Raw genomic sequence first — 25,769 nt, 5'->3', positions numbered from 1 at the left:
AGTGTGAGGGCCCTGCTGTCTGTTTGGTGCTTTGAAGTATTTTATTACAATTCATTGCTTATCATGGTGATACTTGTTATTACCCCCCACACACACACCTGATATGAAGTGAAGGAGTGGGTGGTATAATATATCATGTTTGGTTTAACACTGTGGATCATGTAGACTAATGTAGCAAAAAAAACTTCAAAAATACTTTCCTAATAAACCACAAGGCCCAAAGGTAACCTTATATTTGGTATTTTTAATTGGATTCTCTACAAATTTTGTTTAAATAATGCTACTAGAGTCAAAACTGAAAAAGCCCCAGGGTCAAGTTTTTCATCGTTAACACCTTTCTACGATGTTGGGGGTGTATGTACTGTATGAATCATGCTATCAATTATAATTATAAGTAAGTGTTACCCCTGTATAAAATGTTGTAAGCTGTTTATTATGACATGTGGAATGACACTTTCAGCCTAAACTTGATTTTCCTAAAGAAAGACTTTTTTAAATGAAAAATTCCATGAAATTGGAGACTGTGTTATTGGTTATCATGATGATAATTATGCCCCTGATACACTGATGAACATGCATTAAGCCTGGTTTTCCCAGAGGGCAGTGCATTGTTTGCATTCCGATTTAATCTGAAAGCCAGTTCAAGTTATTTTACTTTGTATCAATTCTTAAACTGCTCTGCCATAGCAATATTTGTGACAGTGGTTATAATGCATTTGGATGCAGAAAGAAGTAATACTGGATGAAGATACTAACACGTGTAGTGGGCTTTATTACATAATATAAAACCATTAAGTGATGCTTTCCGATTGTGCTTATTTATATATTCATGTTTATATATATAAGAACAAACATGTTTTGTTCATTTTAAAAATGTATTTTAAGGACTTAAGATGTACTTACACATATCATCTATGTATAATTATGAATTGTAGTGAATATCATGTTCATTCCATGAAGTATGTACAACCGTTTTCATATTTGTGTGATGAGGAAAGTTATTTATATGTGGAGGCTGATTTGATGTTTGAATAACGCCTTTATCTATAAAGTACATTTAAAGAGTGTGGCTCAATTGGTCAGTGTCGTCTCAGGAACTACTAAAATGTACCCTGGGTACTCTTAAGTATACTTTAATGTATCCGGGTACGAAAAATATACTAAAACCTAACCGGCCAACTTCGACTATACCTGAGTTTTGTTCCCGCCCAAAATCCGATGTCGTAAAACGCCTTACGGATTACGAAACAAAATCATCTGTGCATAAAACCTGCTATTTGAGTATGTGTTTCGATAATATAGAGGGGATTTTACAAAATATTAACATAAATATGAATATAATTAATTTGAAAAATAGCCGACAACAACCAATTTAGCGTTAGAATTCCCATATACGTTTAGTATATTTTCTGTACCCAGGGTACAGTTGAGAATACTTAAGAGTGCTGTGGGTACATTTAAGTAGTTAACAAGCCGACAATGACCAATCAGCAACAATGTGTGTTGTAAATTGAATGTTAAGGCTCATACAGTACCTTACTTCATGGTTGTCCGAGATTCTACTTTATTGTAGTCGGTTAAGTACCAATAAAAATGTCATTACTCATTAGAGAAAATCTCATGTTAACGTTTTAGGGGGCAATGCTATATGTTGAAATCTTTTCGTATGTGTTTACACGGACTCTAGATGAGATGATGTCAATATACGCTCCGTGGTGTTTAGTATGATAAAAACCGAAACATGTGTTTAGTAGTGTAAAATGCTTTATTTCTTGAAACTATTTTCTTGAAAAGAAAAAGCCAAACCATTTCACGACTATTATTTTGAAACCGACTATCTGCAGACAGTTCTGAATAATTTACTGAATATTTGTATGGATATTGGTTGCGGGCCTTCGTTACAGACAGTTTCTATGTATCTTTACATAAAAGAGAACATAACATTGAGAAAATGTCGGCTGCTGTCATATCAGACAGCCTAGTGTGACGTCAAGGCCCTCATTTCGCCGTCACTTTTCCCTTTACAAGAGTTATTGACCAAAGATCTAACAATAATTTTTATTGACATAATGTGAAGGACCTATATTGTACTTATGCAATTTATTTTATCACGGGTGCCACCTTTTTGCGATGCATTGATGAATGAGCGAATGCTACTTCCGAGGTGGCTCATGGGACCGTATGTTTTGAAATGTCACGGATAATTAGTGAGGTAATTTTATATGTTTTTTTTCAACACATTTCGCATTATTTTTAAAATCGGGCAATGTAGTGCAATTACGGTAAGCGGATATTTATTCATCCACACTTGTATAGAAACATAAAATAACAACCAATTTGAAAACGTGATGACCTTTATAATTTGTGGCATGGTGAAGATTTTAAAAGAAAATCGATCTATTTTGCCTGTGTGATGAGCTTGAGTACAATAAACAAAAAGGTAACGATTAAAGCCGAAGCTATCCTATTTTTTTAGTAGGAACAAACTACATACGTTAGCCTATTTAAGATTCGTTGCCTTTTAGTGAATTAAGCAATAGGAATGGGGGGGGGGGTCATCGTTTTAAGCACAAGTTACATCTTTAAATTACTTTGAATTTGTGTTTGTATCAACACATTTGTTGTCGAAACAATATTTTGATAATATTGAGAATTTAGGTATTGGATTGATTTAATATTACAAAAAATAGGATAGCTTCGGCTTTTACGTTACCCTTTGTTTATTATACTCAATCTTCTTTCCAGTTTGATGGTATATTCAATAACAGAAATCTTCAAATTCTCTTTGCAACACATTTATGAATCATAATAATTTTATATGCAAAAAAAACAAATCAGTTTGGTCATTTTCTGAAATAAATTAACGTTTTACCAACCAGGATTTAGGTAATGCTACATAGTACGGGGGTGTCGGTAATGTGTATTTCTTGGCTGAAGTTTTAGTACACACTGCGCATGAATAACATGGTAATATTCAATTTTAATATTTAGAGGCAATGCAAATACGTTATTTTATTGTAATGCGCTATTTGAATGAATCTTAACTTGTGATTAGCTTTGATCAAAGACCAAGAGTATTCTCTCGGTCTTTGCTTTGAGGTTAAATGGTCTTTTTTATGCTCATCGCAGAAATATTGTTTGTTTATTAATTGTGATCGCTTTGAAAATGCTCTTTATTACGACCTGAAATTCAAATTTTGTGTGGTCAATAGACCTTTGGACCGAGACCTTGGCTAAGGATAAAGAACAATAAATTTAGCACGTTTGAGCGTGTCGCCGATAACGCAAATTATTAGTTCATGTCAACCATTGAAACATATTTGCCGTTAAATAAGAGCTTTATACTTGTTCTTTTTCGCAACGGTTAATCGGGGTTATTTACCGCCTCAATATTACGTCGTTATTTTCCGACTTGATTTAAAGCCGTTATTTCCCGCCACGATTTAACGGTGTTAATTTCCGCCACAAGCAGCGTTATTTCCAGATACGGTTTAACGGCGTTACTTCTCGCCACGATTTCACAGCTGTATAATTGTCCACGTGTTGAATTGCGTCAATTTAACAGGCTTTCTATTTGTATATCTGGTGCTTGATTTGAAACTCGTGTTACTATTAACGTGGATTATTTGGAATATATTTGGACTGATCTTCCATAAATTATTTACATTGCTATTATGGAATTTGTTTAAAGGGGCCTTTTCACAGATTTTGGCATTTTTTAACTTATTCATTAAATGCTTTATATCGATAAATGTAAACATTGGATCGTAAAAGCTCCAGTAAAAAATCAAGAATAAAATTTAAAAAAGGAAAAGAACATTGCCCGGTCCAGGTTTCGAACCACTGACCCCTAGAGTCCTGCCAGAGTCCTGAAGTAAAAACGCCTTAGCCTACTGAGCTATTCCGCCGAGTACACATACTTGACGTATTTTATACATTATATAAGCAATCTTCGTAGTTTCACAAAATTTAACGACAAAAACAGAACTCTCCAAATTATTCAATCGTTTCGCGTTGCAACGCTTTATAATTTTTAGGTTTTAAAATCGTCAAAAGATGCATATAATGGCTATATTAGACCATGGTAAATGTTCAGTATTACTGTTTCCTCACAAATATCATAACTAAAACGAAAATTTGCGAATCTGAAACAACTTTTTTCAATTTTGTCAATTTACCAAAGCGTGAAAAGATCCCTTTAATAGACGAACATTAAAAATACTTCTTTCAAAATTACCTCATTGTTATTTGTTTATTGTTTAAGTTGGCACAACTCGGAATAACCATTACACAGATGCGTGAGTATACGTTCTGTGAAAAGTGTGCGTAAAGTGTTATCCCAGATAAGCCTGTTCAGTTTGCGCAGGACACTTTACAACGAACTGGATATTCGTTTAGAAGGGGTTTCCTTTAATCGAAAAAATGTTTAAAAGCGGAAAGTTTAGTCCCTGATAAGCATGTGCGGACTGCACTTACCGCTTTTAAATAATATTTCGTTTAGGAAGTCCCTTCTAAACGAATATCCAGTTTAGTCGGGAAGTGTCGTGTGCGAACTACATAGGCTAATATGGGATGACACATAAGGCACATGCATAAAGCTCAGTTTTTCCATGAAACAATGACTGCAAATACATACATGAATAAATACATACATCAATATATAAATAAATACATACATAAAAAATAATAGATGTTTCAAGCTAATGATCACTTTCAACTACAACTCTAGTAAAGCATTCATGTTATAACCAACGGAATCCGAATTCGCTTCCTGTTTCACTTTTTGGCATCTTCGCCACTGGCAAGACGTTTTTCGTGTTAATGGTAATATGAGATACAGATGACGGTTAAACATCGCAGAACATATTTGATTTTAAAACGTTTTCTCTTTGAAAGGAAGTAATTAAATCTTGTAATAGTCAGTTGGCTTCGATGCAATAAATTTAACATCTGATAACAAAGCATAACAGTCATTACAGATTGTAAAGTGTGCTGTTTAAAACGCACATACGAAAACGTATTCAGCAAAAATAAGAAGACAGATATGTTACTATTTTATGCCCCCAGAACATAGGTTCTGGGGGCATATTTAAATCGCACCGTCCGTTAGTTAGTGGGTTAGTTAGTCCGTCCGTCCGGATTCGTTTCCGCTCAATAACTCGAGCAATCGTCATCAGAGCTCACTAAACTGAATTAAAATATGTAAGGCAATAACATCTAGGTCAAGTTCGATAATAGGACAAATTGACCCAGACACCCCTTGAATCATCGAAAAATTGCGTTTTTTTTCTGGTTTCCGCTCTATTACTCGAGCAAATGTCATATGATCTTCGCCACACTTCATGAAAATGTGTAAGGTAATGAGATCTAGGCCAAGTTCGATAATCAGCCAAATTGACCAAGACACTCCTGAGTTATCGCGCTTGAACCATTGAAAAATTGAGTTTTTTCTCGTTTCCGCTCAATAACTCCAGCAATTGTCGTCGGGATCTTCACCAAACTTCATACACATGTGTAAGGCAATACAATCTAGGTTAAGTTCGATAATAAGTCAAATTTACCCAGGTACTTCTGAGTTACAGCCCTTGAATCTTTAAGAAATTGCTTTCCCGCTCGAAAATTGCTCATAACTCCTATGTCGCTTCAGATGTAACCTTCATATTTGGTATGCATGTGTGTATGGACAAGGCCTTTCCATATGCACACACATTTTGACCCCTTTGACATTGACCTTGAACTAAGGGTCCGCGTTTAGGTTTACAAATCTGCGTTAAGGTTTCGAAAAAGCGTTTTTCGGGGGCATATGTTTTCGGATGGAGACAGCTCTTGTTTATATTTAAAAATGGAGTTATACATTTACAAAACGGTTCATTTGATTATGTATTTCAAATATTGACAGAAAAATACCGTACAGTCAGTAGTTAAATAACTCATGTCACGGGAAAAGGACATAAGTATACGTACTGAATTTACATTCGTAATAATATACGTAACGCTTACTGTACCCTAGGCGCCAAAAAGCGCAACATTTGACGTCAAGTGTAATAATAAACGTAATACAAGGCATGGTGTTTGGCCCATCTGCTTAGCATCTGCATCCAGGTCACGGCGCCAGGTGTTTTTAGGCCGACCTCTCTTCCTTTTCCCTTGCGAGTTCCATGTGAGAGATTGCCTTGTCGTATTGGATACAGGCTTGCGAAGGGTGTGGCCTATCCACCGCCAACGTCTCTGAATGATGTCTGGAGAGACTCGCCCAGAACCGAGACGCCTGGAAGAAGCTGGTTTGAGGCCTGTGTCCTAAATGGGACCACATGCGAAGATGAGATGAGATGATGAAGACATGGTGTTCTATTTATGTGTTGCTTTAAACATTTGATTTACGGTTGAAAAGTGTGATTCGATTATAAATAATATTATTTGGGTTTCGACTGACGTGGATGCTGTACTTCTGTCATACACGAGTAATAATAAGATAATAATCGCCGAATAATACCATTAAAAACCAGCTACGCTCTAAGGTGTTAGTAAACATTATTTAACAGCAACACAGGGACTTCGTGGTGATATCAAGTGACATTAATGTTTGTCGTTCATACATTAACGCGTACTTGTTTAGTGTATTTATGTTATTTCATTCGTTAAATTTGACAATATAGTATTATCATTCGTGAATTAAAATCGATAGTCTAGTAAAACACACAAATATCATCCTGCGTGATCAGGCCATAACTTTAGCAATATTGCAATATTGAAAATAGCAACTTGATATTTGGCATGCATGTGTATCTCATGGAGCTGCACATTTTAAGTGTCGAATGGTCAAGGTCATCCTTCAAAGGTCAAAAACAAAGTCAATGGAAGTAACAAGCTTTAAAAGGAGATCATTTCTATTTTATATCATTTTGGCAGGTACAGATCATTTTCACAAGGGAAGTAATATTTTTTAAAGGGATATAATAATAAAAAGAATCAAAGCGGCGCAGTAGGGGCCATTGTGTTTCTGACAAAAGAGATTTATTTTATGCTTTCCGGTGGTTTATTCTTTAGTTAAACTCTTAAACAATGTATATAAAAAAAGCATAAAAAGAAAATTTGTTTGATGCGGTGGAATATCGATTTTAATTCACTCGTGATCATAGAAAATATATTTTTTCACTCGGTGTGCGCCACTCGTGAAAATATAATTTTATATGATCACTCGTGAATTAAAATCGATAATCCACCGAATCCAACAAATATCCTCAATGTATTTCACTTTTTTTTCATTTAAACCATAGGAAAGCATAACACATTTTTATTTTGAATCTGAATGACAACCAAAATTAAGATTCCCTTCGATTCCCCAAACTTAAACCTACCAGCCCGATGTAATTATGTCGGTAATCGTCGGTGCTTTAATATTACATAATTACAAGAGTATTTTTTTTCTGCGTTATGTTTCAATCTAAGTCGTTACAATGATACTTTAGCGATAACAGCACCGGTTCTTTTCATAAAAATCGCTCAAAGTGTGTGTTTGAAAATAACGCGCAAAGGATTTTTTTTATAAATTTAGCCAACAATCAGTAGCATCAGTAGCAAAAAACCCGTTGCAAAATACGAATCAATTAAATTAGTGTGGATGCAACATACTAGTAGTTTTCCACTTTATGGGAAAAAAAGTATGACAATTTCAAGATAGTTCTCTCGAACTTCTTGGGGCCCTAAAAAGGGCCGTTTTGTCTAGCTGTGTCTGTACAGCTTAATGATGCCTTCGACGGGAGGCTCTGCGCATGGATTTCCTAGCGGCCTTTGGGGAGGCGCGCCTCACGCGACGGCGACTCTTTCTCGCCTTCTTGGCCTTCTTTGTCTTCTTGGCCTTCTTCACGGTCTTCTTTGCCTTCTTTCCGGCCTTTTTGGGTGCCTTCCTCCTACGTGCACCGCGCTTGCTGGCCTTCCTGGCACGCCTCTTCCCCTTTGTGGCTTTCTTGAGCTTGAAGCCTGAACCACTCTTGGTCAACATGCCGTTCTTCACACCAGCGGCGATGACACGCCTCACCACGAAGTTCAGGAACCCGCCTGTCAGTTTGCTGTGCGCAGCCACGTACTTGCGGATTGCCTGCGGGGAAGCGCCCTTCTTGGTACCGTTTGCGGCGATGGCATGTGCCACCATCTTCATTACGGCACCCACCTTGCCAGTACGACGCCTTCTGGACCTGCTCCTGCGTTTTCCAGACTTGCTGCGCTTCTGGCTCTTCCTGCGCCTGGATCTGCTCTTCCTTTTCTTTGAGCCAGACCTCTTCTTGGACTTGCTGCGTTTCTTTGAAGCCTTCTTGGTCTTGCTTCTCCTACGCCTAGACTTGCTGCGTTTCTTTGACGCAGACCTCTTCTTAGACTTGCTTCTCCTTCGCCTAGACTTGCTGCGTTTCTTTGAAGCCGACCTTTTCTTGGACTTGCTTCGTTTCTTTGACCCGGACCTTTTCTTGGACTTGCTTCGTCTACGTCCAGATTTGCTTCGTTTTTTGGAAGCGGATCGTTTCTTGGACTTGCTGCGCTTCTTGGAAGCGGACCTCTTCTTGGACCTACTGCGTTTCTTTGAAGCGGACCTCTTCCTGGACTTACTGCGTTTCTTTGAAGCGGACCTCTTCTTGGACTTACTGCGCTTCTTGGAAGCGGACCTCTTCTTGGACCTACTGCGTTTCTTTGAAGCGGACCTCTTCCTGGACTTACTGCGTTTCTTTGAAGCGGACCTCTTCTTGGACTTGCTGCGCTTCTTGGACTTGCTGCGCCTTCGCCTGGACTTGCTGCGCTTCTTTGAAGCAGATCGTTTCTTAGACTTACTGCGTTTCTTTGAAGCGGACCTCTTCCTGGACTTACTGCGTTTCTTCGAAGCCGACCTCCTGCGTTTTGAACGCTTTGCGGATTTACTCCTGGACCTGCTGCGCTTTCTGGTTTTGCTCGCAGGCTTGGGAGATTTACTCCTCGAGTTCGACTTCCGCTTCGGAGACGCTGCCTTTGCCGCAGTCGCAGGAGACTTGCTCCTCGACTTTGACCTCGATCGCGACCTAGACTTACTACCGGGCATCGTAGAAAAAAAAATAAAAAAATGCCTATTTTTTCGAAACGGCCTTTTTATATGACGGGCGCGGACCGGAGAGGAAACACACTATTGACGTCAAAAACGACGCTTGTAGCGTTTATTTCCATCATGACGATTGCGTTTTACCATATAAGTGATTATTTTCAACATGCTTAACCATCATTAAGTGTGAATTAATAATATGATTATTATCTAAAATTGCGACATAAGCAGCAAAACCCTCTCTTGCACCCACCAAACCTCGACCCAAATAGTCCTAAGATTCTTGCACACCGATTTGACTAATAGCGCTCTGAAAAAGGGACGTAACCCTTGAAGTCATCGATAAAAGTCCGCGAAATACATTAGTAACACAACAAAACACTATCTTCGGAAAATGAGTCTCTGGGTGGATAAACATAGACCGACTTCATTAAATAAACTAGACTACCACAAAGAACAAGCACAACACTTAAAGAAATTGGTAACATGCATATTTTATGCGCGTATTTGGATTTACTTTTAGTTCAAACTTTGTTTTTATTCGTACAATGCGTGTTCGTACCAAATTGCTGTTTCGTTTCCAGTAAAGCATTTCGCCGCGCCATTTATAATTGTGATATCAATGAATTATCTGTTTAGAATTTGCTGAAATAAACTAATTTCTAAAATTTTATAGAAACTTTATTTACTTTTAATATTAGCAAAAACTTACTTTCCTTTTCACAGTCTATGCGGCTATAAAAACTTTACACATTTCATAGACAGTGGACATTTTTCATAGGCAAAAGATTTATACTTTATTAACAGTGACATAATGGATGGGCAAGAGTAGTCATTTTATATTGCAATTAAGGTTTACTGTAATTTTTCTATGTTTTCGGACACGCTAAGTTTTCGGACACCCCTTTTTTAGCAAAAATAATTATTTTTTCGTGACTCTTAATATTCGGACACACGAGTTTTCGTCCATAACTAATGTCTCTAAGTTTTGGGACAGTATATTTTACAGCGCTATTTTACCAAATTTCGGTCCTTTATTCGATATCTAATGACACTTCGATCTTGGGGTTTTACAACCAGATTAACCTCATAAAACATGGCAGGTGCATGCCTGAGGGCAACGGACCATTTCATTTGCCTAATTGGGTAAATAACCTTGTGAACCGGTATTAAACTATGGTTTCGCCCAATAGCATAAGCGTTATGACAATTACCAGGGGTAGTGCCAATTAACAGTTCAATTATCTACCTCAATGGTTCTACCCCTTCTCAGTAAAATAACTGTGACAAATGCTAAAGTTATTAAACGCTTCAAAGTGTGATGCTTCCTATTGCAAGTTTTACGAATAATGGAAGGTGTTAGACAACAACTATAAGAAATGAACAAACAAAGAATTCATAGTTTGCTTTTTTTATTGCGTTAATAACAGGTTCATCACAATCATATGGAGGATAAACCAAGAGTCGGTCATTTCGTAATTTCGAAGCTATCAATAGAAAAAAGATGACCTGTTAAGTAAATTTGTTAAAATCTTTGCACTAGTGTTTTTGTTTTTCTTTATTGGCCTGCTGTTCAAGTTCAGCTGTAAGAACTGTTTTTCGAAGTTGTTCTGAAGTGTTATGTAATCTACATGCATCTTAGAATTCCCAGCAAAAAATGTATGTAAATAAAGAATGAACATATTAAATATTATTCTTTGTTTTATTTCAAATCCCTTATTACACTAGTCCTTTCTTGAATGTCATGTAACACTGTTACTCCAATAAAACATGGATGTCAGGATCCAAGCCACAAACTCCTGTTACAAACAAACTACATTTTAAAACAGTTCAAAGCTCATATATTGTTGTGTTGTCATGGTGTCCAGTGTTTTATTTTTAACATTTTGGGAATTTGGCCAGGTCCCTTTGGATTGGGAAAAATTATAGCCTTTTGACTAAAATTTGAAAATTAGTGTTGTTGTTGTGTTGTTCACAAATACTTTAAAATTGAGAATAGAACTTAGTGTTTTCAACGTAGATTTACTAAGGTTCAACGTATACTGGTCGTGTACGTAATTCCGGCCACTTTTGGGACTATTTTAACAAAATCTTTTGTGTAAGGCAACTGGTTGAAACTAAACTTCACATATATAATCCTGGGTTCAAAACACCCATAGCATGAGCATTTCAATAGAATTAGATAAGTGTATGTTACTTTTATCAACAGAAATTAATGACATATTAACTATCAATTTTCGTAGGGCTATTGTACCTAAAAAATCAGCCACTTTTCAGTTTAATCTGCAGGTACAATTACAAAGCAATATCTTTAGACAAATGTCCTCATTTTAAGAGTATTAATAAAGGTTTACACAAACAAAATTTTTTGACTTGAAACTTAAAATATATGCGACATTATTATACCAGTTACTCCCCCTACCTATTTTAATAAATATAAACAGGCTCTGTTAATGGGGAACTGCAAATTCATAAAAAAATATTTATTTTTAATAGTTTTTATCAAATTTTTCTAACATAGCTAAGGAAGTAAAAACATTTTGTCTAAAAATTTGACTTTAGTGTCGATTTTTAGTAAACCCTTGTATTTAATTTTGCAACGTGTAACCTATTAATATTCTAATCAAGGGAGGTAATTAATATACTAAAAGTTTATATTTAGGTCCTGATTTTTATGTTTTAAATGTAGGTTTTATACAATTAATTGAAAATACCTTATTAAAAGTTTATCAGAAATAAATAATAATAATTTTATCAAATATATTTGTTTCTTATATGAATATAATTTTTGCTATGGATGATGACGTCACTTTTCCCATGTGAGAAATATTTCGTCGTATTTTTTAGACATTTCAATGCAGACTTTTACAGTGATATGCGTCTTTAAATCGCAAAATATTGAGAGTAGGGTTGGTTTTCAAGTTGATTGTTAAAAAAATAATCAAAATATGTGTCTTTAGATCATGAAAATTATTAAACACAGGTGGTCGATTTTTTACATACAGGCCGGAATTACGTACACGACCAGTAAAGCTGGAAGATGAACGTTGAGTTGTAAATTTTTGTATTTTTTTTCCTCCAATGTGTAATTTTAAGGTCCCATTTGGGAAAAATATATACTTTTTCTTTGGGAATGGGGCTGTTTACTGGTACCCAATTGGAACGAAAAAACCCACTTGCATCTTTTTTCCAAAACATGCATAATTTTTTATAAACTTCTGTATAGATAAGTGGATTAATACCGCTTTTCAGTATATTTATAACCAAGAATTGAAATAAAAATATTCGGGACAATGTTGACAATTAATGTGTTTAAGAATTTTATAAACAAAATAGTTTGCCATTTTTCAAAAGTAAAGTGGACAGTAATTTATTGGACAGACGTTTTCCAATTGAACATGTGCAAAGCAGGCAATGCAGGTAAAATCAAATACCAAATGAGGGCCTCTGCATGCAAAAATGGGTACTATACCATGAGGCCAGCGTGGCTCTAGACCAGCCTGCGCATTTTGCCCCATCTGGTCATCTGAGTTACCCTGTCCACTATAAAGTTAGGCAAGGTTTGATGGTCTCTTTAGTGGATGTATTAAATAAAGACAATAGCTTGACAATATTTGTATTGGTATCTGTTTGCAGGTGGCAGGTGGGGATTTTCCACACTTGCTGGTGTACGGACCGTCTGGTGCGGGCAAGAAGACCCGCATCATGTGCATCTTAAAAGAGCTGTATGGGTCTGGGGTGGAGAAACTGCGCATAGAGCAGCACAGCTTCACCACGCCATCAAAGAAGAAGCTGGACATATCTACCATATCTAGCAACTATCACATAGAAGTCAACCCTAGGTAGGGGCAAGGAAGTTGAATTTCTTAAATGCGTGAAAAGCTCAGTCAATTTAGAGCATTATAAAAGAGTATGCTCAACGCAATCTATTGTTTTCTACTAAATAGGACTGTGTCCTTAAATAATTGAGTGAATTATTTGAATTTTTATGATCATTTATCACATGCTTTACCCTGTTTCCCATGTAATACAACCATTACAAATGTTTTATATTACACGTGTGTAATACCACATTTTTAAGCGTTTTCATTGGCTTAGTTTTTGTTTATTGACTGATCGCATTTTGTTATTTTGCTGAAATGACGTTGCAATGTCAAGTGATGTCACAAAATGTAAACAACATTCGGGATTTATCATTATGTTTGGGTAAATATTTATTTAATTTGCTCATTTAAAAGCATGTGATAAAAAAGATCTGACACTCGTTGTGATATATTATTAAACTCGTCTCGGAAATCGGAAATTCGTTAGTAAGCTCGCCAAAGGCTTGCTTACTATATATTATAATCAGTTATTTTTTTAACATTTTCCTTCCGAATGGCTAATTGCTTATTTTGCAATTCAACAGACTGTATTGCTGTATTGTAATTAGGTTTTTCAAAAATTGAATATTTTAATGATAACTTGGTATAATTAAAAAAAAACACTATATTTTCAGTGATGTAGGGAACAATGACCGTGTGGTTATTCAGGAGCTCATTAAGACAGTGGCCCAGGTGAACCAGCTGGAGTCCTCCACACAGAGGGACTTCAAAGGTACTCACATGTTCATTGTATTGATAGAGGATTTCGCTAATTGAAGGTACTGTCTTGTTGACAATAACTGTTATTTTCTCATTAAATAACCCAGTTAAAGTTTGCCATTGTTTATAGTGTTGGATGTGTTAAATGTTCTATAGTGCATAAACAAACAATAAAAATAAAGCTATAATTAAGTCAAATCTTGTCGCAGCCAAAATTCTTATTTTTGATCAATACATCTACAGATGAAGGTACTTAAGCTGTGAACATTTGAGTTAGATTCTCCCAGACTTTAGAAAGAAGTTGAATACATCACACTAGAACAACCATTATTTATTATCTTAAACATCCCCGAAAACACATAGAATTGAGATCACAAATATTGAAGAGGACAAAAAAACAGGCACAATTTATGTAGAAATCGCTTTTCTTGTTCCTTTCCTTTCTCCTGAGCACCTTTCTTTTTAAATCAAATATGGCTGCTAAAAGAAGCTGACTGTCTGATGAAGGACGGTTTCTCTTTTGCATTAAATGCGCGTCATTTACCCGTTTCTCCCTACAGTGGTGGTGCTCACAGAGGTGGATCGTCTCACAAAGGATGCCCAGCATGCGCTGCGTCGCACCATGGAGAAGTACATGTCTACGTGTCGCCTCATCCTGTGCTGCAACTCCACCAGTAAGGTGATACCAGCCATCAGAAGCAGGTGCCTCGGGATCCGGGTACCAGCACCTTCCACAGACGAGGTGGGCACCAATGCGACTAATGGCATTTATTGGAGCCACTCACAATCGGTCTGTGGTAGCATTAAAATAAAAGTCTCATAACAAAGACAGAACTAAATATTTAAATGATCCAAAGAGTCTGGACTTAATGCAGGTGCGTAAAGTTTCGTCCCAGATTAGCCTGTGCAGTCAACACAGGGTTATCAGGGAAGACCCTTTTACCTTTTATTGTATTTTTTCTTGTTTAAGGGAAGTCTCTTTTCAGCAAAATTCCAGTATAAGTGGAAAGTGTCATCCCTGATTAGCCTGTGTAGTTTGCACAGGCGAATCTGAGACAACACTTTATGCACAAGCATTAAACCCAGTTTTCTTAGAACGTGACTCATTGGGTTCTTTGGATATTGATTTTTTTTAAATAATGGGACGATCAATTTAACGCTACCATCGACAGTTAAATTTTATATGGCCATATTTATTCTCCCTTTCAAAGAAAGTGGGGCATTCATGTTTTGAATTGTACATGTCGGGTGAATGGTTGGTCATAGATAATTTCTTTTATGCATGAAAATGCATGGACTGACTATCATCTCAGTTGGTAGGCTGCATATTTGAGAGGAAAGAAAGACTCATTTTGTTCTTTATGTTAACAGTTCAAAGGTCCAGGTCCCAGGGGCTTGTAACATGCAGACAGTTTCCATATTATATCCATAGAACTCTTTGAACTAGGATAAAAAAAGCCGATTATGCAATAATGGGTATTCGGCCATATAAGACCAGGGTAGCTCCAGATCATCCTGTGCAATTCTGCTGTCTGGCCAGGAGCTACACTGTCCGCTATAAAGTCACAATTTTTTTTGTTTCATTAACGGACAGGGTAGCTGCAGACCGGACTGCGCGGATGCTCATACAAATACTTTTGCTGGTTAGTCTTTACAGAGCCCCTTGCAAATTAAGGTCACAGGGGTAATAAAAAACAATTTCACATTTTGATGAAAAGACTGCAAGTAAGGTGGCAAACATGTTATAACCCTTTACCACTTGGATAGGTATTTTGACGCATTTGTTGTCCTCAGAAAGTACTATTTAATTAAAGACCTTTCTTACTGGATTCAAGTTTTTAAGGCTTCAACTCCAACCCTTAGATACTGATGAGCAGCAAACATCATTAAACCTGATCAGACTGTGAGTAACTCGCAGACTGTTCTGGTTTTATGCTGTTTGCACATAGTCATTTTCACTTTGCTTCTGAGTGGGAAAGGGTTAAAAACCTCTTGCATTTAAGATAAAGGGACCTTGGAATTCAATATTTGCTTTTAAATAGGAACTGTATTGAGCTCAGTTTGCAGTTTCCTATATGACTTATTGCATTATCACACCTGCATTAATGAAATTACATTCCTGGGGTATATTGAGCTGAAGTTCACTTTGTTTAATGCAGTAAATATGCTCTCTGTTTTGTCACCATTTCCGAACCCTTTTGGCAGGGGTACCTTTGATTGTGAAGAGTCACGTTGTTTTGACTAAAGTTCAAATATTTAGATGTTAAGTTTGCGTATTTCTACTAAAAAATTGAGAATAAAAGTGTGTTTACATGACTTTATGGTTCAAATCAAAGCGTAGAGCTGAATAGGAATATGAGCTTACATTTCAAATAAGAATATTTGTTTGTAGCTTTCAAATAGAAATGTTAGATAGATCTACTAATCTGGGAAAAATATATACTGGTTGAAATTAGGAATGGGGCCTCAAATTTGACCCCCCCCCCCCACCCCCTGATGCAATATAAATAATGAAATCATAATATCATTTTAATTTGATATTGCTAAATAAACAATTCATATTCAAGCCTTAACAGAGTATGTGGTGTGTTATGCCAGGTGTGTCAGATACTTCAGACAGTGTGTAAGAAGGAAGGACTCAATCTGCCCATGGAGCTAGCAAGGCGTATTGCTGACAAGAGCAACCGTAACATGCGCCGGGCCCTTCTTCTGTGTGAGGCATGCAGGGTCCAACAGTAAGTGGTGGGGCCATTGTGCAGGCGCAGACAATCAGGTGTTGATCACACATTGTCATCATTGGCTTTCAAAAAAAACAACATATGACCGCTCAAGCCACAAAAGCAACAAAACATGTCCTACAAATAATAATGACTTTTACATGAATTGTACTTTGTAACCGTTTTTTTTTAAAACATAAAAAACAGTTATAGGCAGTTTATCAATAATAAGTTTAATTTTTAGCTCTACTGGCCGAAGGCCGGAAGAGCTTATGTCATGGCGTGGTTTCCGTTGTCCATGCGTGCGTTTGGCGTTAGACTTTTTCTTGTTTACCTGATAAGTCCACAGTTTTCATCCGATTCTTTTCAAACTTGTTCAGTGTCTTTATATTAATGAGGACTCGAACCCTATTGAAAATGGGTTACATCAGAGTGAAAAGTCCAGAATAATCACCCCTTGAATTTGAGAAAATTGTGAAATAAGGCTTGTTTACGCAATAAAGTCCACAGTTTTCATCCAATCATTTCCCAACTTGCACAATGTCTTTATCTGAATGATGAGTCAAACCCTAATGAAAATGAGCAATATCGGAGTTATAAGTCCAGAATTATCTCCCCTTGAATTTAAGAAAAAAAATTAAAATTCAGTTTTTTTATGTGATAACGTCAATAATTTTCATCCAATTCTTGGCAAACTTGCACATTGTCTTAGTATCAATGAGGACTCAAACCCTTTTTATGCCCCCCTTCGAAGAAGAGGGAGTATATTGTTTTGCACATGTCGGTTGGCCCGTCGGTCGGTCCGTCCACCAGATGGTTTCCGGATGATAACTCAAGAACGCTTAGGCCTAGGATCATGAAATTTCATAGGTACATTGATCATGACTGGCAGATGACCCTTATGGATTTTGAGGTCACTAGGTCAAAGGTCAAGGTCACAGTGACTCGAAATAGTAAAATGGTTTCCGGATGATAACTCAAGAATGCTTAGGCCTAGGATCATGAAACTTCATAGGTACATTGATCATAACTGGCAGATGACCCCTATAGATATTCAGGTCACTAGGTCAAAGGTCAAGGTCACAGTGACTCGAAACAGTAAAGTGGTTTCCAGATGATAACTCAAGAATGCTTAGGCCTTGGATAATGAAACTTCATAGGTACATCAGAGCTCCAGATAAGGACCGTACAGCCGTAAATACGCCTTTTTCATGAATATTTACGCATTAATTTTTATAAACTGGACGTGTAATTACGACATTAATATCCATTTTGCGCATTTACGAAAAAAAATCTGGCCGTACTGATACGTCTGCTTAAGCGCGGCGTGATTTGTAAGTCTCTAACCTAACAGCGCTTTTCATTAATTTAAATTACCGAAAAGTTGTAGACTGGGTTCATATATTATTGTCTATTCTGTCGCGTGATTTCCTGTAACTTGTAAATCCGTATAAAACAATATGTCTGCGCGCAATGGAATGCCGGCTTAAACGAAAGCGGTTCAAAACAACACTTTGTTGTCATATAATGACTACATATGGTGTCTTCTAACCATCCTGACATTAAATCTGTAAACACAGAAAAAGACATTGTCGCCCCGAAATTTAACAATTTGATTGCATCGGTGGCTTAAAACGTTAGAAAACACGATGGGAAACGGATGAGACAGTGAAATAAGTGTTCATTTACTTAGCTTACGAGTTGGCTTATGTTTTCTTGTCAAGAAAAATGAAGAAATGTGTAGTTGTATTTGCATCATAATTCAGAATGGAAAACCTAATACAGTAACTGTTTAAGAAGCTATATATATTTATTATAATTGCTGCAAATGTTTCTCTTAAGTCAGTTACTAGTATACACCCTTCAATATCCTTGAACACGGGTAGTACAGTACTACCTGTATTTTTGGATATGGTAGTACAGGTACTAATTGATTCTAAGCGTTACTCCTTTTCTTTCTGTCAGTGGCAGTACCATTACTTATTTCACAAATCCTTATCTGGAGCTCTGGGTACATTGATCATGACTGGCAGATAATCCCTATTGATTTTCAGATCACTAGGTCAAAGGTCAAGGTCACAGTGACTCAAAACAGTAAAATAGTTTCCGGATGATAACTCAAGAATGCTTACGCCTGGGATCATGAAACTTCATAGGAACATTGATCATGACTGGCAGATGATTTTCAGGTCACTAGGTCAAAGGTCAAGGTCACAGTGACTCGAAACAGTAAAATGGTTTCAGGATGATAACTCAAGAATGCTTACGCCTAGGATCATGAAACTTCATAGGTACATTGATAATGACTGACAGATGACCCCTATTGATTTTCAGGTCTCTAGGTCAAAGGTCAAGGTCACAGTGACACGAAACAGTAAAATGGTTTCCGGATGATAACTCAAGAATGCGTACGCCTAGGATCATAAAACTTAATAGGTACATTGATAATGACTGGCAGATGACCCCTATTTATTTTCAGGTCACTAAGTCAAAGGTCAAGGTCACAGTGACTCTAAACAGTAAAATGGTTTCCTGATGATAAATCAAGAATAATTAGACCTAGGATCATGAAACTTCACAGGTACATTCATCATGACTAGTAGATGACCCCTATTGATTTTCAGGTCACTAGGTCAAAGGTCAAGGTCACAGTGACAAAAACGTTTTCACTCAATGGCTGCCACTACAACTGACAGTCCATATGGGGGGCATGCATGTTATGAAAACAGCCCTTGTTTAAAAAGAGCAATATCGAAGCAATAAGTCCAGAATGACTTCCCCTTGAATATGAGAAAAGTTTGAAATCCCGCTTGTTTACGCAATTAATTACACAGTTTTCATCCAATTATTTCCAAATTTGCACAGTATCTTTATATCAATGAGGACTTGAACCCTATTGAATATGAGCAGTTTCCGAGAAATAAGTACACAATAATCTCCCCTTGAAGTTGAGAAAATTCTCCTTGTTTGCGCGATTAAGTACACAGATTCCATCTTATTCTTTCCAAACTTGCACAGTGTTTATAGCAGTAGAGCGATTCAGGCCCTCATGGGCCTCTTGTTTCAATTTCATACCAGTATATAAAATGAATTTTTGGTTAAAGCTATGAGATTAAGAATCCAAACTTTTCTAGTTGGCTTAACGCCTTTCATTAGCTGAGCTGAGCACAACACCCTCTATGTGAGTTTTTATCCCCCGCCATATCCCCACGGAGGGATATTGTTTTGGCATTGTCCGTCCGGAGCAATATCTTGGAAGTGCTTTGGCGGATTTCATTGAAACTTGGTTTGAGTATATATATGGATAATAGGATGATGCACGCCAAATGGCATTGTACACCATCTGATAATAACAGAGTTATGGCCCTTTCAATCTTGAACAAATGCTTTTTGTGTGTCCAGAGTCATATCTTGGAATTGCTTTGGCAGATTTCATTGAAACTTGGTATGAGTGTCCAGAAGCATATTGGCGGGGGATATCAATTCAACGACTTTGCCGGTTTTGATAATCTTTTGTTTGTTGTTAGTCGTCAACATTTTACCTTGTCGACTATTCAGAGGCCACATTAATTGCCTAATTTTGAGGTCTGAGGTGTGCACATTAGGGCCCGTTGCCCTTTTGTTTGTTTTAAACATTTGTCCAAAAATCATAGCTCAAGGCTATTCAATTAATTCCGATCTTACGTTCCCTGTTCTTATATGAGGACTGTTTGCAGGTACCCGTTCAGTGGTGACCAGGCGGTCAGTGAACCAGACTGGGAGGTCTACCTGAGAGAGACTGCCCACATGATAGTCCAGCAACAGAGCCCTAAGAGGTGGGTATCACAGAACACCAGGCCGCTTAGACATTCCAATCCAGCCACGCTCTGGCAAAATAGGTCTTTCTGCATGTATGTTAAGTGTCGGCCCAGATTAGCCTGTGCAGTATGCACAGGCTTATCATTTATATCACTTTCCATATTAACTTTATCTTTGCTATAAAGAGACTTTCGTTATTGAAAGATACAATAAAAGCAGAAAGTGTCGTTCCTTATTAGCCTGTGCTGACTGCATAGGCTAATGTGAGACACTTTACACACATGCATTAAGCCCTGTTTTCCCAGAGCAACACTTAATTGCATTATTTTTAATCTGAGCTTCTGGTGATATTTGCAGGACTCATTAATGATAATTTTATTTTGGCTTGCGTTTAATTTGTTTGTTGTAGGTTTTATCTGTTACAAGAGTGAAATATATTTTGGGTTTAGGTACTACTATGAATGTATGAGATTTTAAGTGTACATCTATATATAGCTAGAATTTGGAAACCTCAATTTGGATGTTTGTACTAGAGATTGATATCACTTTTAATAATTATTCATATCCGTCTTAGGTGGCTGAATAATGGAATACTCATTACTACAATTACTGGGGTGTTTGGTCTTGACAATGTAGAAATATTTTGGTTTAATTTGATTAAAAGATGTAGCAATATTTTGCAAACTTTGTCTGTTTTGTCGAAAAAAAAATCTTTTTCAATGAGTAAAACAACAATCACTCCACCCTCTTTTGAATGTAGTGACCAGTAATAATTAACTTATAAGAAATTTACAGACAAAGCATCTCAAACATAAATGAGTCCTGTCATAATGAAGTTGTGGAGACGCAGGTGGACTTGAAATTGAATCCTTGGTTTTCTCAAGTTTGCCAATGTATTTTTTGTATTTCAGACTGTTTGAAGTTCGAGGCAGGCTGTATGAGCTGTTGACACACTGCATACCTGCCGACGTCATTATGAAGGTACAGACACATGAACTTTGAACTGTGTTCACGTGTGCAATCTAGTTTGCCTGTGTACATCATTGTCAGTCTTTATTGAAGTAAGGTTCAATTCAAGCAAACTCATTTTGTATTGTCCAAAAGGGATAACATATAGTTGCTGTTTGTCTGTTAGTCTGAATAGTTGCTGTTTGTCTGGTAGTCTGAATAGTTGCTGTTTGTCTGGTAGTCTGAATAGTTGCTGTTTGTCTGGTAGTCTGAATAGTTGCTGTTTGTCTGGTAGTCTGAATTCTTATTGGATGGAATTTAGTTTGTGTGGGTCTGAAACTAATTTAACCAACAATTATATCCATGTTTGCCTGTTTCTTCCTTCTGTCAAAATTTTCGTTTCCTTACAAAATCTAAGGCAACAATCAACAATGTTAATATGCAACATCTCTATAAGGTAGAAATGTGCATTATTGTCAGGTAGTTCCTGTCTAACGATTTTCTCTGTCTATTAATCCAATAAGTATATGCACACTTTAAAGTAGCTAATCCAGGAAAAGTGTTGGTTGTTTGGCAAAAAACAAACAAAACAAATTAAGTTCCGCATTTACTCTTAGTTTTGGGAAACTCTTAGTATGCTGACAACCTCATGTTTAGCCAAAATAAATATTTTCATGATTTTTATGCTCAATTTAAGAGTCATTTCTCAGACAGTTGAATTATATCAGATCAACTTGTATTTTTGTTTTTTACGGATACAGTAGTATAAAGTAGTAGGTAATTGAGAGAATTCAGTGGACAGTTTACAATAGTTCCACCTGCTAGCATGAAGATGAAGTGATTCTAGAAAGGAATGATTGAATTCCGCCTATATTTTATCTTTTGTTTTGTATCATTGGAGGAACAATTTATTGTCAGTTAGTAACAATTGTGATATTCTGATGAATGTTGCTTGTGTAACTTACTATTTTGTAAATGAGTGACTATTAACGATTCAATTATCTATATCATCTTCTGCTCAAAATGTGAACTGTGACAAATTTGTTAAAGCCCATTTAATGTGTTAAATATGATATAAGATTTAACAATTAAATAATTATTTGCACAGTTTATTTTAGTTAAAATGAAAGGCCCATATGTATATGTGTTTCATGATAAATACTGAGACAGTGGTCTTTTATAAGCATGCGCTATCATTTTTATGCCCCTGGATTGAAAGATAGGGGGCATATTGTTTTTGACCTGTCTGTCTGTCATTCATTCATTCATCGTGTGTGTCCCAAAACTTTAACCTTAGTTAAAGTTGTGCAATAACTTTTGCATTATTGAAGATAGCAACTTGATATTTGGCATGCATGTGTATCTCATGGAGCTGCACATTTTGAGTGAGTGGTGAAAGGTCAAGGTCATCCTTCAAGGTCAAAAGTCAAATAAATGGCTTCAAAGCGGCATTGTGTTTCTGACAAACACATCTCTTGTTCTATACTATTTGGAAAGGAACATTGTAAAGGGGAAATATCTGACATCATATTCAATGCAATAGGTTTCTTGTTAGGATTTCATTAACTTTTCAGACACTGAATTTGAGGAATATTTTTAGGTATCTATATTTTCAGACACATTTTTAGATACATTTTTATATTATTTTTAAGAAACCAAAAACTGATTAATTATGGTAATGCAATATACATATCTATGTCATGTCACATGAACTTATGATCCGATGTTGATGACATTTTGTGTAGAGCATTGTTACAGGGTGGACATGTGCAAATTGTCATGTTAGTCTGCTTCAGTGAGTTTTTAGGGAGTTATAGGCCCCTTAATAAATATTTATTTTCACTAAAATTAATCCTTACATAATAAAAGGCATCACTGAGTAGCATCACTCAGTGTCAATGATATTCCTGTTATCCAACATAAAATGTTGCACCATAACATCAAGTTCGTTTTCCATGTTATCAAATTGGGTCTTGTTTCAAACCTTATGGAAAATGAAATACTATTGGTAGCACAACTTAAGAAAATAAGTTAAACAGTTGTAAATTTTGTTTGTATATGTAACCATTGAATAATGTTATTGCTGTTTATTTGACAGGGACTTCTTCAGAACGTGATCAACAGTTGTGACGGGGAGTTGAAGACAGAGGTGATCCAAACAGCAGCCTACTATGAACACAGGCTGCAGATGGGGCAGAAAGCCATATACCACCTGGAGGCTTTTGTCGCAAAGTTTATGGCTATTTATAAACGATTCTTGGAGGAAGGAATAGCTGATATTTTCTGAGGAAAAGACTCCAGGAATACACGCTGTTGTTACTGTTAAGTAACAAAATGTGATGCTTATCATAATCATGTACCATTTACACCAGTTAATGTGTTCAAAACAAGCAGATAATTATATGCACACTTGATAAACAGATCCTTCTTCCTGTTAATTAAGATGTAGTCAATAAACAATGTGTTCTCTTAGTTGGATAAAGACCCATACAAGGAACTAAATTCAATCAAGTTATAGATGTGCATTAAGTCGCTTTACACTTAAAGCTACAATGTGTCTCTAGCATATATTGTGCTGTGACATATGTCCCGCATCATGCAAAAATCAGTCTTATGCAATATATTAATTAACAGCTGTCTAATGTATGAAGTAATGGATGTTCAAAACGATGCATCCCGTTTTAGGATGATTTCGAGTTGGATACCTTGTTATATAGATTCTATATATTTGATAGTGGCATTTTTTTTTTCAGAAAAGTTGATTTTTCGTTATAATATGATAATTTATCATTCAAAATGATGTTTTCACTAATTAATATCATAGCCACACATTAACCACCCGTGGTTTGAACTTAATATGCCGCATTTATTAATGATTTTTTTACGCGTAAATAGCAATCCTTAAACATAAAAGTCATTTATTAGATCAATCTTAAACTTATTTATATCGACAGGCACTGGCCATTCTAAATACTTGTTTTATGATGGAAATGGTACGTCCATTAAAAAACACACATGGCCATGTAGTATTAAATAACATCAAAACAAGATGGAGATTAATCTGGTTCTTTTTTCCGAATTTCATATTCAAAATAGGAACAATGAACAACGCTTAATAACGCAAAATAGTTAAACTTTATTTACGTTATGTATTACGATATATTTTCATGTTTCTTCTTCGCGCTTGCATAGGATGCCATGCTTAAACATAACTGGCATTTTCTACTTCAAATTAACCAAACCTAAAACCAATACATAGATTTTTTAATTTATGTGATATAAAAATGCAATCTAATACATTTCAGCACATTTTTTTAAATTCATACTACAGGTTCTCATTTGCGCCTGAAAAAGGAAAAGGAGCAAAGCATCTTTGTCCATAAAATATAAATTTAAGGTTTTTCCGAGGCTGAATAAAGACAAAAGGAAAAAGACAGTGTACCTCCAAACCAGACTGCTTAAAAGTGCTGGCTGGTCTGGACCTACGATAGCTGCAAATGGCATAAGACCCATTTTTGTATGATGAGAGCCATATGCACAATCTAAATCGCCAAATAATGTGGATTGTCACATTCGGCTTTCAAGGTTTAATGCCTTAATGTGTTCAGCTACTGAGGCCATAAATATGTTAAAAAAATCTCACATCTTTGTTAAATGTCCAAAACATCTCTTGAACATATGTGCTTCATTGTTTGTGTATTGTACCTTGTTACTTTTTGTGAACTCCAGCTTGATTTTATGCAATGGAATTGATTTTCTTGATTTTTGTGTGTACCGGAATGAAAAACTATGTTTACCATGTAAATTATTAAAACTTAAATAAAACATTTATGTGTTTGCTTTGCTGTAAGTTGTCGGTTTTAGAAGCATTTCTTAGAAACCTGAAAATGACTTCTGAAACCGGGTAAGAATGTTTATATCGGGTAAGAATGTTTATATCGGGTAAGAATGTTTATATCGGGTAAGAATGTTTATATCGGGTAAGAATGTTTATATCGGGTAAGAATGTTTATATCGGGTAAGAATGTTTATGCCGGGTAATAATGTTTATATCGGGTAAGAATGTTTATATCGGGTAAGAATGTTAATATCGGGTAAGAATGTTTATATCGACACTAGGCTTAGTTTGAATCTTGGTCCCATCCAAAAAAGAGTTCACCAGGGGTGGTATTCCAGAAACATCTTTAGTCAATTCTTAAATAATTTCACTTAAGTTCAAAATTACAATGTTTTGTATTTCTTTACTAAATAAGAAAACACATGTTTTTTTATGGTTTTCCTAAAATAACATTGGCATAATGATGTTATTTAAATGTATATCTTGATGTCAATCTATTGCAATATGAAATTAAACACTTATGAAAATTTCCCAATTTAAGGAAAAAAATATAATTTAACTTAAGATGCTTCTAGAATACGACCCCAGGCCAAACCTCATTTTGACCACTATAGAAGCCACATTTATGACTTAATCCTGGTGAAACTTGGTTGGAATACCTTTCTTGACATTATCAAGGTTTAAATCTGGGCCAAGCGGGGACCAAACCAAGGGCAAAAGGTAAGGTATTCAACCATTGAACTCGTGTGCTTGCTTTAGTGGCATCATTACCCTTATGTTTTGTTCTGTAAACTTAAATGCATAACAATTATCGCATTAATGAA

General features: G+C 36.1%; 2 protein-coding genes across 4 annotated transcripts; one reads left to right on the top strand and one right to left on the bottom strand.

Annotated features, from left to right (window-relative positions):
* Positions 1-7,693: 7,693 nt before the first annotated feature.
* Positions 7,694-9,080, bottom strand: LOC127877751 (serine/arginine-rich splicing factor 4-like). 3 transcript variants are annotated; one of them, XM_052423958.1, is made up of 2 exons: positions 8,730-9,080; positions 7,694-8,621 (listed from the first exon to the last, which is right to left on the bottom strand). In XM_052423958.1, exons 1-2 carry the CDS (start codon positions 9,062-9,064, stop codon positions 7,742-7,744), a joined length of 1,215 nt encoding a protein of 404 aa, XP_052279918.1. In that variant the 5' UTR covers positions 9,065-9,080; the 3' UTR covers positions 7,694-7,741. The 3 variants fall into 3 exon arrangements, with proteins under 3 accessions (XP_052279918.1, XP_052279919.1, XP_052279917.1); XM_052423959.1 differs by having other exon boundaries at positions 8,841-9,080; XM_052423957.1 differs by having other exon boundaries at positions 7,694-9,080.
* A 302-nt stretch (positions 9,081-9,382) lies between these two features.
* On the top strand, positions 9,383-24,932 carry LOC127877752 (replication factor C subunit 3-like). Its single transcript, XM_052423960.1, has 8 exons — positions 9,383-9,542; positions 12,698-12,903; positions 13,560-13,657; positions 14,205-14,386; positions 16,243-16,379; positions 20,078-20,176; positions 21,071-21,140; positions 23,206-24,932. The coding sequence occupies exons 1-8, from the start codon at positions 9,456-9,458 to the stop codon at positions 23,392-23,394; spliced, it is 1,068 nt and encodes a 355-aa protein (XP_052279920.1). The 5' UTR covers positions 9,383-9,455; the 3' UTR covers positions 23,395-24,932.
* Positions 24,933-25,769: the final 837 nt, after the last annotated feature.

Source organism: Dreissena polymorpha, chromosome 4 (genome assembly GCF_020536995.1).
Source record: "Dreissena polymorpha isolate Duluth1 chromosome 4, UMN_Dpol_1.0, whole genome shotgun sequence".
Classification (NCBI taxonomy): domain Eukaryota; kingdom Metazoa; phylum Mollusca; class Bivalvia; order Myida; family Dreissenidae; genus Dreissena; species Dreissena polymorpha.
The sequence above is the reverse complement of the archived record's forward strand: the minus strand, read 5'-3'. Positions and strand labels throughout refer to the sequence as shown.

What these genes read in the sequence shown, in the direction of transcription:
- LOC127877751 (XM_052423957.1), bottom strand. Translation starts at nt 9,064, where the DNA reads ATGCCCGGTAGTAAGTCTAGGTCGCGATCGAGGTCAAAGTCGAGGAGC.
- LOC127877752 (XM_052423960.1), top strand. Translation starts at nt 9,456, where the DNA reads ATGAGTCTCTGGGTGGATAAACATAGACCGACTTCATTAAATAAACTA. An exon ending in CACATAGAAGTCAACCCTAG is followed by an intron (nt 12,904 to 13,559) that starts GTAGGGGCAAGG and finishes CTATATTTTCAG; the next exon opens with TGATGTAGGGAACAATGACC. An exon ending in CACACAGAGGGACTTCAAAG is followed by an intron (nt 13,658 to 14,204) that starts GTACTCACATGT and finishes TTCTCCCTACAG; the next exon opens with TGGTGGTGCTCACAGAGGTG.